The sequence below is a fragment of the Callithrix jacchus genome, chromosome 12 (genome assembly GCF_049354715.1).
Source record: "Callithrix jacchus isolate 240 chromosome 12, calJac240_pri, whole genome shotgun sequence".
NCBI classification, from domain to species: domain Eukaryota; kingdom Metazoa; phylum Chordata; class Mammalia; order Primates; family Cebidae; genus Callithrix; species Callithrix jacchus.
The window spans coordinates 109,626,126-109,639,400 of record NC_133513.1 but is presented as its reverse complement, the minus strand read 5'-3'; the positions used below and the strand labels follow the sequence as shown (position 1 = coordinate 109,639,400).

The 13,275-nt window shown below is 50.6% G+C and overlaps 1 protein-coding gene across 5 annotated transcripts in view; it reads left to right on the top strand.

Annotated features, from left to right (window-relative positions):
* The window catches only part of HSPA12A (heat shock protein family A (Hsp70) member 12A), a 183,374-nt gene that overhangs the window by 157,981 nt on the left and 12,118 nt on the right, over positions 1-13,275 (top strand). For all 5 annotated transcript variants that reach the window (XM_035269214.3, XM_078346604.1, XM_002756622.7 and 2 more), the window contains 2 exons: positions 1,799-1,915; positions 11,045-11,216. In XM_035269214.3, the coding sequence (XP_035125105.1) occupies positions 1,799-1,915; positions 11,045-11,216 (289 nt within the window). The remainder of the gene's footprint in view (positions 1-1,798; positions 1,916-11,044; positions 11,217-13,275) is intronic.

Below are 13,275 nucleotides of genomic sequence, written 5' to 3'. Positions count from 1 at the left end.
GATGATAAAAAAACAAAAAACAAAACAAAAAAACGGCTGCTTTGTGTTGGTCCAAAGCAGAGATGTTTTTAGAAACATGTTTTAAAATAGTTTACTGAATGTACCTAACACTACTGAACTGTGCACTTAAAAATCGTTAAGACAATGAATTTTATGGTGTGTATATTTTTACCGTGAAACATTTTTATTGAAAATTTTTAGAAAAAGTAAAGGCAAAAAGAAAATCACTTACTGATCAAAGAGGAAGTTAGTTCAAAGAGAGAGAGGGTGGGCCAGACCCAAGATAACTATTAGAAACAAAGGGAAAATGAGACACTGTCAGGAATGTTGTTTGTTTGTTTTTTCACCAGTCTATTAATCTTTCTGGTTTCAGAGCTGAGTTAGACACAGAAGGGCCTTGGTGTGTGTGTAGGATTGATTACAGATTCGTCTGGTAAACGTGGCAATGGGAAGAGAAAGGAAGGAAAGAACTAGCATTTGTTGGAGGTCTTTGGGCCAGGCATTCCTTAGGTGTTTTCATTGAATCTTGCAAGCAATGCTGTGGGTTAGTTTCATGATGTCCATTGAGCAGATGGGAATACTGAGTCTAAGAAGTTTTCCAGTGACATATTTTGTCTCTGTGAACCAAGTGGAAACTTCTGATGCTTCTGCCCAGCCCATTTATCAACATGGGCCTCAGTGATGTGGTTGAACTGTAACCAAAAGTTAAGGGCTACATGGTTCTTGGTGAGGTCATGTCATTCATAGTCATCCCTTCCTTGGGAAAACTCCCCGATACACTGGCCTTCCATAAGGTAGATGCCAGTGGCGACAGTTGCCACCAGCTGGTAAGCATCACTTTGGGCCAGGCACTGTTCAGCTACAGGACCACGTGTAACAACTCAGACCTTCTCTGCATCTAGATAGACTAGGCTCTGGGTCTAAATTTTGGCTCTGCTACTTTCTAGCTGTACAGTGGTCAAAAAGGTACTGAGGCCAGGTGCGATGGCTCACACCTATAATCCCAGCACTTTGGGAGGCCAAGGCAGGCAGATCATAAGGTCAGGAGATTGAGACCATCCTGGCTAACATGGTAAAACCCTGTCTCTACTGAAAATACAAAAAATTATCTGGGCATGGTGGCATGCCTGTAGTCCCAGCTACTCAGGAGGCTGAGGCAGGAGAATCTCCTGAACCCAGGAGGCGGAGGTTGCAGTGAGCCAAGACTGCCACTGCACTCTAGCCTAGGTGACAGAGCAAAACTCTAAAAAAAAAAAAAAAAAGATACTGAGCATATCCAAGTCTCAGTATTCCTATCTGTAGGAAAGGGGCACAGTGAGAATCCCTTCCTAACAGGATTCTTGACCGGCTGAATAGAGACAGTGTATGCACAGTGCTTAATAAGGTAGGAGACCATGTGGTAAGTGCTCAGTAAACACAGCTCTCCCTAAATTGTCAATCCTCTCAACAATCTTGGGAGCTAGGCATCATTATCCCCACTGCACAGATATGGAAACTGAGGCCTGAGAGGTTGTCACTTGTCCAAAGTCACATGACTAGGACATGGCCACAGGGATTTCCTCTGATTCTCCACTCTCCAGCCCACAGTCTCATTCAGTGACGGAAAGGGGCTAGAGCTCCCTGCCTGCTGAATATTCAGAAAACAGATCTTTGCTCTCTGATGCTGGTAAGTTCAGGGGGCCCTGGAACGGCTCCTGAAGAGCCTGTGGCAGGAAGCCTGGATTCAGTGAAGCCACAGGAGGCTGACCCGAGGACTGGCTGCCACTTGACCTGTTGCATTTCTTTCCCTTGGCTCCAGGAGCTGAGTGACCAGGCGGGTTCAGAGTTCGAGAACTCTGATGTCAGATGGGTCATCACGGTGCCTGCCATCTGGAAGCAGCCTGCCAAGCAGTTCATGAGACAAGCTGCCTACCAGGTGAGGGTGGGTTCAGGGTGGGTGGGAGCCAGAGGAGAAGGACCCAGGATGCCCAGGGTGGTGACTGTAGTCCCATCCAGGTACCTCCCACATTCACTGGCCTCCATGGGAGGCAGCAAGGAGGCTCCCCTAGGCAGGGTGGGGGCTGGGAGACAAGGAGCCTTCGCATTCCTCAGCTTCCTCCTGGGGGAGCAGTGAGGGTCAGTCCCACAAGATCTGGGCTCGGTTTCCTTCCTGGCTTTTTACATTTCCAGGTCATGTTTCTGCTGCAGAGTCTCCAGGGCTAGGATTTCAAAGTGGTGGTTTAGAGACACTTTGTGGGTGAAGTGAAGTGAGAACCTTAAGGAAAAGGCTTGGGAAACAAGAATATTTGAGTAAGAAAGCAAGCCAAGGCCATTGGCCACGAACCAGGCATTTCAGCTTGGCGTGAAGGCTAAAAACTGCATGTCTGCTGCAGGGAAAGAAAGGAAGTGTGGTTGTTCCCTGCACACTTCACTAGGTGGGGGTGGGGGGAGGGTGGCAGACCCTGCAGAGGGCAGTGGTATGGCCCGGAAAGAAAGGAAGTGTGGTTGTTCCCTGCACATTTCACTAGGTGGGGGTGGGGGGAGGGTGCAGAGGGCAGTGGTATGGCCAAGGGGCATACCAGGCACAGGCACTTGTTGGCCAGGGAGACATATGCTCCAGTGCCAGTGGCCAGCTTGTCCCTGTGGGCACTGGGGGCAGCTACAGCTTGAGGGTCTGGCTTGGAGGCAGGAATGGTGGGCCATGTTGACCTGTTGTTATGTACCGGGGATAGAGCTGGCTCCTTTTGCACTTAAACCCCTGGGTTTAGGAACACCCATGCCTGGGGCCTGGCTCAGCTCTCTGCCTGTTGACAGTCAGTTTTCTGAGTCTTCAGCTAAGGCTGGGTTGTGGCAAGTTACCAGGGTCATGGATGTCCCCTCCCCACTGTTATGCCTCTCAGGAGGCATCCTGCCCACCTCTCCCAGGAGACACAACTCTGATGTTTGTGAGCCTTTCTTTTACAAAACACCCGAAGAGTCAACTCTGAGCCCCAGCAAAGTTCAACGGCCATGGGAACCTCAGTGTCATTAAGTAGCTTACGAGTTCAACTTGCATGCAGTCAAGGGCAAGGCGTCCCCTCCCGCACTCTCTCCCCTTCCCCGGGCTGCTTCCCCTGCATTCCCCTGCCGCCTTGCAGCGTGAGAATCTGGCTCAGTGTATGTACCTGCCAAAAATAGATCTGTTTTATAGGGATGAAGAAGGAGGGTGGAAGCTCCGGAAAGAGGCAAGCTCTTTAAAAAGGGAAGAAAAAAATGCAGTTTAGCTGTTCATAGAAGCCCCGGGCATCATGGAGCACAGGCTTCATAGTGTCAACCTTCCGGCAGTGGCCAGAGATGGGGCATTGGGACACAGCTGTCTGTGGAGACGCCCCCTGGCGAGTTTTTCCCAGGAAGAACATTCAAGATTCATGGTTTTGACTCATTTCCCAGACCACAGGAAGAGTTCAGCAACAAATGTGTGACCCATAAAAAGGTCACTTCTTATTTATAGCCTGAAAAAAAGGGGGTACAGTGGCTGGTCAATTTGTCAGGGGAGTTTGAGCCCTGGGCCAGCTCTTCCAAGAGGTGGGGCAAGAGGTGTGGGGGCTCTCACACTGGGGAGTCACAGGGGAGGACACTGAGTCCCTTGGGGTTTGGTGGAATCAAATGGGCACCTCAGAGAGAAAAGAGCCTGCAGCTCCTGGGTGAGGACAGATGTGACCTCCACGTTTATGGATCTGAGGAATTTGCTTTCACAAGTCCAGAGACATGCTGCAGACAGGGACTGTTTTCTTGATATGGGCTGACTTCACTACAGTGTTTTGCATCTTCGTTTTTGACCTTTTGCCGTCTGTCTGTCCATCCGTCCTTCTGTCCCTCCCTCCCTCCCTCCCTCCTTCCTTCCTTCCTTCCCTCCTTCCCTCCCTCCCTCCTTCCTTCCTTCCTTCCCTCCTTCCCTCCCTCCCTCCTTCCTTCCTTCCTTCCCTCCTTCCCTCCTTCCCTCCTTCCCTCCTTCCCTCCTTCCTTCCTCTTACTCCTATCGCACAGGCTGGAGTGCAGTGGCGTGATTTCTGCTTACTGCAACCTCCACCTCCCGAGTTCAAGTGATTCTCCTTCCTCAGGCTCCCAAGTAGCTGGGACTACAGGCGTGTGCCACCATGCCCATCTAATTTTTGTATTTTTAGTAGAGACAGGGTTTCGCTCTATTGACTAGGCTGGTCTTGAACTCCTGACCTCAGGTGATCTGCCCGCCTTGGCCTCCCAAAGTGCTAGGATTACAGGCATGAGCCACCGCACCCAGCCAACCCTTTGCAGCTTTGATCTGACACTTGTGTTCCCTTGACAGCCGCTGAGTGGATTTAAAGATGGCAGCGATCATTCAATTGTTTTTTTGTTCATGCATTTATTTATTCATTAAACAAAGCTATACTGGAGGTCTTCTCTGTGTCAGGACTGTGGTAGGCACTGGATTCTATACCCAACCAAGGCAGGGTCCCTGCTCTTGGGTCACTCACAGCCAAATGGTTCACTGAAGCCTTTCATACTTTTGGGTTAGGGAGAGGGGTGTACTGGGGGCACAGTTGCTTTGCAGACATTGCTGCAGTCTCTTCAGCCTGCCTTCTGGAGAGTCTTAGGACAAAGTGGAAATGAAATTTGCAACTCTGTGGCCAAAATTAACACCTCTTTACTCTCTCTCCATCCCCCAGTAGTATACAGACTAAGAAAGATGTGGACCTATGATGATTAATTTTATATGTCAACTTGACTAGGCCATAGGATGCCCAGATATTTAGTCAGTCATTATTCTGAGTGTTCCTGTGATAAAGTTCAACATTTAAATCAATAAACTGAGCAAAGCAGATGGCCCTTGTTAAGGCAGGTGGGCCTCATCTAATCAGTTGAAGGCCTGAATAGAGCAAAAGGCTGACCCTCCCCTGAGTAAGAGGGAGTTCCTCCTGCATGACTGCCTTTGAGCTGAGACTTTTTTTTCCCTGCCTTTAGGCTCAGACTTAAACACTGACTGTTCCTGGGTACAGAGCTCGCCAGCCTATACTGTGGGTTCTCCTGGCTGCAGATCTTGGGACTTGTTTGCCTCTATAATTGCATGAGCCAAATCCTTATAATTGTCTACCTATCTCTCTGTCTATCTATCTATCTATCTATCTATCTATCTATCTATCTGCCTGTCTTCTGTCTGTCTGTCTGCCTGTCTGTCTGACTCTATGCCCTACTGGCTTTGTTTCTCTGGAGAACCCTGACTAATACAGTGTCTGAGCACAGAACATAGTTCTCAGCCTAGCAGCTTCTGCAAGTGCTCACCAGGCACCCATGCCTGTGAAAGGTATCAAATCAGGTGGACATCTGTCTCCTTCTACACAGTGGTGGCTGCTCAGCAACCCTTCTTCCCACAGTGCATCCCATCCCATGGGCCTGACTTCAGGCAGGAGAGCTGGAAGGCTGAGGTAGAAGTGGCTACTCCAGCAGGACAGTTGGAGAACTGGTCACGTCTACTCTGCTTGCATGGGAAAAATGGAGCCCCTCCTTCTAGGCCTCCTGATCACCAGTTTGTGGCGCAGTGGTGGGGGCTGAACTTGAACCTCCCACCTGGCAGGTGGAGGAGAAAGTGGCCTGGAAGCAAGAGAGTATTATGAGGAGCAGGCCTGGAGTTCTGGGGCTTCTGCTGGGGCAGGCTCACTGCCCGTGAGGGCTGCACAGAGAGTGCACAGATACAGTTTCCTTGGTGACACTCCAGAAACTCACCTTGTGTCGACTGTTTGTTTAAAAGATGGGTTAAACCGTCAGCTTTTGTAATTCATAGGCCCAAGCCATCTTTAGACCCTTTAAGAGCATTCAGCAAAAACATGGTAACAGAAAGAACAGTTGATCCCTCTTCTGAGGCCTTTAGAAAAGATGTAGACCCGGACTGTTCTGAAGCTGAGGGGATTGTGGATAGGAAATAGTCCAGTTTATTTCTAAGATCATTTTGCCTAAAATGTGTAACTCTAGCAGGCTCTGGAAACCTGCTAAATAAATGCTGCTCCCATATGTGCGATGATCTCATCTAACATGGGGACATAGCTGCTTCTGCCTCCCTTTGGAACAAGCCGCAGTGAAAAATAATTATGGGGAAAAACAAACTGCATAACACCCTGAACTGGTGCAGCTGGAGCCTCTTTTGTAGCCTGACCACAGACAAGCAGAGCACTTAACTGACCTGGCCTTCTTCTCAGCTGTGGACACAGGCCCTTGGCAGATTCTCCTGGCTGATTGCAGGGTGGAGGAGCAGAGTTGGTGTAAACACCACTTCCTCACCTCCTCAGTTTCCCTGGAGTGTGGTTTTCTCACCTGCTTCTCCTGAGTGAAACTCATGATCACAGAGGAAGGCTTTAAAGAGCTACTACAATGGTGCTCCTTCTGCCCCAAATTCTTGGAGGAGTTAAATGGGGTAGCATGCTCTTGGTTCAGATATTTTCTGTGTGTAGAAGCCACAGGTCAAGGCTGTGGAATGCAGGGAGGCGGGCCAGGAAACTGCAGAAAAAAAGGCTGGCTGGAGGGCTGGTGGATCTGTTCACTCAGCAGCTACCTCCTGAACACCTACTGTGTGCTTTGGGGCAAGAAGAACTGAGTGTTGCCCTTGGAAAACCCACCATCTTGCAAGAGAGGCTACACATGTCTGCACCATTTATAACAGGGGTGTCCAATCTTTTGCCTTCCCTGGGCCACATTGGAAGAAGAATTGTCTTGGGTCACACATAGAATGTGACTAACACTACTGATAGCTGATGAGCTAAAAATAATCACGAAACATAATGTTTTAAGAAAGTTTACAAATGTGTATTGGGCTGCATCCAAAGTCATCCTGGGCCATGGGTTGGACAAGCTTGGTGTACAGGACTGGAAACGAATATGTTAAGTGCTTGGCAGGGGCCCCAGTGGAGGGAGCGCTCTCGTAGGAGTAGTAACCATGAGGTACCTTCTCCAAAGGCAGAATTATAAAAATAGAGAGTGTTCTTCTGCTGCAGGTGACCCTGGCCTGATCCCAGGCAAACAGACCCATAGGTTTGCTGAGGGCTGCCAGGTGGAGGGCTTCTGTTGAGGGTGGCTGCGTGTTAATGTCGAAACAAATCTTATACTTCCAGGGGTTGGGTCTTCCTGCCCAGAGAGAAAGACAGCTGGGTTTTTGAGAGCCTGGGCGATGCTTTAGCATTTCCTCCTTTCCTCAAAGTCCATAGCAGCTCTGGGACTCCTGGGAGATTGAATTTGTGTAGAATCTGCTGCCTCATCTCACCTCTCCTCCTCAGCTCTCTTCTGGGGCCTCCATGGGAGTTTGTGGGTGGGACATGGCCCCTCACAGGACAGGAGCTGGTTCAAGCAAAGGAGTGTGGTTACTTTGTCCTGGGCCTCCCAGACACAGCCCGTGACCTTGCCTTTTCCTCCCCTCGGGAGTGGGGTCCTCTTCACCTTCGCTTCCCACCTGCATCCTCTTCCAGGTACAGTGGGGAACCCCCTATGGAAATGGGCCAAAGCTTTTGCTGTGGAGCTGAGGCCAGCTCAGCTGGAGAGGGACACATGAAAGGCCTCCCCTGAGGGGGCCAGCCCAAGCTGTTTTTGGCAGACTTGGGGCAGCCTGAATGTCTTCAGCATGTGAGAGTGTCCTGGGCAGGGGACAGTTCTTTTGAATTGTCAGTTGCACACCAGGCACACTCAGATGCCCTCGAGTTGTAGAATTTTACTTGGGGTTCTTCAACCCTCTGGACTGTTGGATCTGATTTTCCATATAAAGATTTCCCATCTAAGTCAGAGTTCCTGTGCAGAATTTCAGGATTTCAGGGGTATTGTGGGCAGAGAGATGAGGGTGGAGCTTATGGTGTGGGAAGAGGGATGAGGGGTGGAGCATATGGTATGGGAAGAGGGATGAGGAATGGAGCTTATGGTGTGGGAAGAAGGATAAGGGATGGAGCTTATGGTGTAGGATGAAGGATGAGGGGGCTGAGCTTGTGGTGTGGGAAGAGGGTTGGGAGTAGGGCTTATGGTGTGGGAAGAGGGATGGGGTGGAGCTTATAGAGTGAGAAGAGGGATGGGGTAGGGCTTATGGTGTGGGAAGACGGATGAGGGGTGGGGCTTATGGTTTGAGAAGAGGGATGGGGGTAGGGATTATGGTATGAGAAGAAGGATGGGGCGGGGCTTATGGTATGGGAAGAAGGATGGGGGCAGAGCTTATGGTATGGGAAAAGGGATGGGGTAGGGCTTATGGTGTGGGAAGAAGGATGAGGGGTGGGGCTTATGGTGTGGGAAGAAGGATGGGGTGGATCTCACAGTATGGGAGAGAGACAAGGGGCAGAGCTTTTGCTGATTTCTCCCCTCCTATCCCTGGCTCACCTTGCTTTCCACTGGCCCTGTGTTGTCCTCACTGCTGCAAGTCCCACCTGGCAGGCTGACATCCCAGTGGGACATGGTAACCATAATGTAGCATCTGGGTCACAGTCTTTGCCTTTCTTCCTTCACACCAACTCCCTGGGCTCCACTCATGGGTTTACCACCTCCCCCCGACCCTAGTTGATTTTCAAGTTTGAACTTTGGAGGAGAATTGTATACATACAGGCCCAGCAGTTTCTTTGCAGTGAGCTGTCCCTTCTTCCTCATCCTGTTTTGTGGAAGCTTTCCCCTTGGAACTTCTATTCTCCTGTGAGGTCCTTGACTCTACATGCCTTCAAAGATGGAAGAATCAGCACAGGAGCTGTCCTTCGGAAGGGGCCCCTCTTGATCTTATTTGGGATTTCTTCCTCCAGGATCCAGGCTCAGAGGCTTCACCTTTGCCGGAGGCACTGCACGTGTGAGAGCCACATCCTTTCACTTTAACCTCCAGCCATGTTTGTGCTAAGGATGTCTAATATGACCCTGTGAGAGTGAAGCTGGGAGGGGGGACTTACTTGCTTGAATAGGGGGCAGCAGGAATTTTGTACCAGACCCAGGGGTCTGGTACAAAATTCCTGCTGGTACCATGACAACTCAGGCAGTGTCATGCACCTGAGTCAGGGCCCTGTTGACCGATGTCACCCAAGGGCAGACCCAGCCTCTGACCCATGGGCTGAGCTGATGGGCATTGACACTGCCTGGTTGGTTGGCCGTAGGTGAGGGTACTAGGTGATAGGAAGAACAGCGCAGTTCACCAAGGACAGTGTAGGGCATGAGCATGGTGGTTCTCATCTGGTTTTATAAAGTCAGTCTTCCAGACGGGGTTCTGCCATGTTTGAGCCATTTGGTTTTTACAGAGTGAAGGTGTTCAGTCATCTGCCTGCTGGTAGTATCAGTTTTAGCGCTGAAAGTCTCACATCCCAGGAAATCTTTGTATCCTGGGCAAACTGGAGGCCACCCTCCCTCTCTTTCTACATAAAGTGAAGGAGTTGACAAATGGCTCTGAAGGTCCTTTGCATTTTTTTTTTTAAGATGGAGTCTCACTGTGTCACCCAGGCTGGAGTGCAGTGGTGTGATCTCGGCTCACTGCAACCTCTGCCTCTTGGGTTCAAGGGATTCTCCTGCCTCAGCCTCTGAAGTAGCTGGGATTACAGGTGCCCACCACCATGCCAGGCTAATTTTTTTTGTACTTTTAGTAGAGAGAGGGTTTCACCATGTTGGCCAGGCTGGTCTCAAACTCCTGACCTCAGGTGATCTGCCCGCCATGGCCTCCCAAAGTGTTGGGATTACAGGTGTGAGCCACCATGCATGGCTGCTTTGCCTTCTTAAATCCCCTTCCCTCCTTGCCCAGTAATTGGACCTCCCAAACCCCTCTGCCCACGATGAGGCCGGCTCCCCTTGATAAGAGGGTATTTGTGCGTGTGTGGCATTAGGAGACCTTCTGAACCTGGTCTGCAAGAAGAATGCACAAACCCCCAGGGGTCTGGTATAAAATTCCTCCCAGTAGGTGTGGCATGAAGGTGGCATCCCAAGGTTCCTAAGAAATGTCAAAAAGCAGCTCAGCAGTGGCAAGGACAAAGTGTGCCTCCATGGTCTATTGTGCTAGCAACTGAGGACACCCATGTGCCTGGATGGTTTCCAGAAGCAAGTGGGGCCTCCCACTGCAGCTCAGGCCATGAGAGGTGCCAGGGACCTGGTTAGAGGCCAAGCCAGGCTGTTTCTCTAAGCATCCTCAGAAGGGTCATCCCAGGGCCTCCTGGGCTGGCCCTTCTCAAGGCCCACAGGAGTGGTGACTGGGACGGGTCAGACGTCACAGAACAGAAGCCTTTCTGTCTACTACAGGCCGAGGTCCCAAATGTTTGCAGATGGAGGCCACAGATGAGAACTTGGGGATCAGACTATTAAAGGAATATTTATTACTATTTGTGATATATGTATATAGTAAAACTATTAAAGGGTGGAGGCGCTGAATAAGATACCTGCTCACTGACTCTCAACCACACTCTAGAAGTTGAGGGACTATATGGGATTCCAGGAGGGGCTTCCTCCTGGAGCCACTGCTCATCTGTCACCCCCAGTAGATAAATCTCAGGAACACTCCTAGTGCTCTGGAGATAACAGGTCGGTTATCCAGATAACAAAGTCAAATGCTCGCGTCACTGAGACCCAGCCATGGCCCGTTTCCAAGGCCACCAAAGATTGGAGTGTGCTCTGATTTGGTCAGACCCTGTGGCATATGACAACTGAGAACAGATCACCTGCCTTCCACCCTGCGATGGTTTGGAAAGTTTCAGGGCCTCTGCAAGGCTGTGCCACCACCCCTGGAGCATGGAACCCAGTGTGCATCCTACAGTCTGTATTCCCCCTGCCCCTCCCCATTGTGCTTCTCAGTTCTGAGCCAAGCAAGCCCCAAGTGCAGGAGTCCCCATGGTCAAAGCACTGGGCGTTTCCCCCAGGGTGCCTGTACATTTTCCTTGGCCACCCTGGGGTGTTAGGGTATCTGGCCTGGGGCCCAGTACCGAAGCTCTGCGGAGGACTGTGTAGAGAATGTCCCACAGAAGCAGAGCATGAGGGCGCCTTCCTTAGGGAGGTCAGCCCAGCAGGCATGGGTGTCCTGTGAGCAGGCCTGCCCGGAGGGCCCTGGGTCCCAGCATCTGTTTCTGTCTTCCAGGCAGGCCTGGCCTCTCCCGAGAACTCGGAGCAGCTCATCATTGCCTTGGAGCCTGAGGCGGCCTCCATCTACTGCCGAAAGCTGCGGCTACACCAGATGATTGAGCTGAGCAGCAAGGCAGCCGTCAATGGGTACAGCGGCAGTGACACAGTAGGAGCTGGGTTTACACAGGGTACCTCTGCTCTCTCTCTTCCCCTCCTGCTCTCTTCCCCTCCCAAGCCCTGGATGTCTCTCTCCCTCTGATGATTTTAAAGGCACTTAGTGCCATAATGAAGAATCAGGATACTCCAGGAGGAGGTGGGCTCGAAGCACCTCTCTGCTCAGCCCCACTATGTGGCTCCTCCAGTGGGCATGGTTACCCTGGTTCATCACCCACCAAGTGCCTGAGGGTGGGAAGCTTCTCTCTAAGAACCTGAGGGAGCCTGAGAGCAGTTCTTGGCCTTGCATTTTACTAGGCTCTTAATCTTTCTTATGTATTAACAGATTCTTAATCTAATTCCATCGCCTGTTATTAATTCTCCATTAAGACTGTTGATTTATTGCTGACTCACTCATTGGGCCTGCTTCATGTGTGATGAATTCATTATGTGTCTTCCCTGAGAGTTTAAAATACGGATGAAACTGGCTGACTTTTCCTGACCTGGGTGATGCTCACTTAGCTATGGGAAGGAGCACCAGCCTAGGGAGACTCAGGATTGGGATTTTAAAAAGCTTTTTCTCTTTAATAATTACCTGCATGCAAGTGGGTCATAGCCTCGGTCACAGAATGTGGTTCCCTGGTATCCAGGGCTCTGTGGGTCTGTCCAGGGCTACAGGGTTTGCAGACAGGTCCTGTCAGGGTCAAGGCACCAATGTGAGCACGGGCGCTAAGTGGGTGCACTGTGGGGGTGGCGCCAGGCATTGCAGCTCTGAGCTCTGTTCCCAGATGGGGGCTTTGAGGGCATGTCACCTCCACCCCCCACTGGAAGGCCCCAGGCCCAGGAGGAGGAGAGGGAAGAAGACATCAGTGAGGACTGTTGCTGCGTTGTCCCCGCCATAAGCTTGTTCCCAGCTTTTCTTTGGATCCCACACCCAAGGCCCATCCCTGCATTTCCCAAGGCACCAGGCCAGGCTCACCCTGAGCCCATGTGCCTTCCTGCCCAGACTGTCTCAAGCTGTCTCCTCCTGGCCTCCCCTCTTCCTGTTGACAGAAGCAACTCTGCCCCAGAGGCCACCTCTTTGTATTTCAATCCCAAGATTCAGGAATCTGGGAACCTCAGCCACAGAGCAGTGGCAAAAGACTCCCTCGTCACCAGGCTGCTGCTCCAGCACACCAGGAGCTGTGTGCTCACACCTTAGATCGGATTTACCCGGAATGAATGGAAACAGCTTCCCTTTAAGATCTGAGGGCTTGATTTGCCCCTTTCTACCAATGCTCAGCCTCAAGGCACACTGAGGCTAGCCTAATCACTAACTAAATCAGATGCCTTAACATCGTAGTAAATACTCAGAGGTTTAAATTCCCATCTTCATTGTTTTCACTGGAAAAAAGGAATGACTGGGTTTATATCTTACATGCTGATTCTTCATGTTGTTCATAAACACAAATTCATTAGCTAATTCTAGAATGCTCTTTTTAACTTTTTGTAAGTCTAGGGGGAAACATTTGTTTTTGAAAGACTGCCTTCCCTGAGAGTTTTTGGGTTCCTTTCCCTTAATTTATCACCTCTGCCCCCACACTGCTCTGTGTTACCGTCCTGTGGCTTATGGAATTTGCTGTCTCTGTGCTCCCAGGTCTTCTTGGCTTTTGAAGTCCTCAAATTGTTGGCTGGTGCCAGACGAGCGCTGTCTGGGGCAAGCCTGGCAGAGCACTCGACCAGTACCTGAGGTGCCTGGATGCTCCTCCCTGACCGAAGCCCAGTGGGTGCCATGCAGAGAAATGGACCTGGTGCTCAGCCCCAGCAGTGCAGGGCTTGCCGTCAGCATGATTTTACTCATAAAGGATTGAACGGGATTGATAAAGGCTACATTTTTCACAATCCGGGGCTTAATTTGCCTGAAAACTGGGCTAATTTTTGAGAGCTCAGTACATGTCATATTAGCCTCGCTTGGCTGTATTTTCTGAATGCCATTTTTTAGCCATCTAGATGGCTTAGGAAACCAAATGCCCATTACAAGGTCTGCAATCTGGAGCCGGTGTTGGGAGCAGGAGAGAGGCTCTGAATTTGGGGAGCCCTCCCAGGCCCACAGGA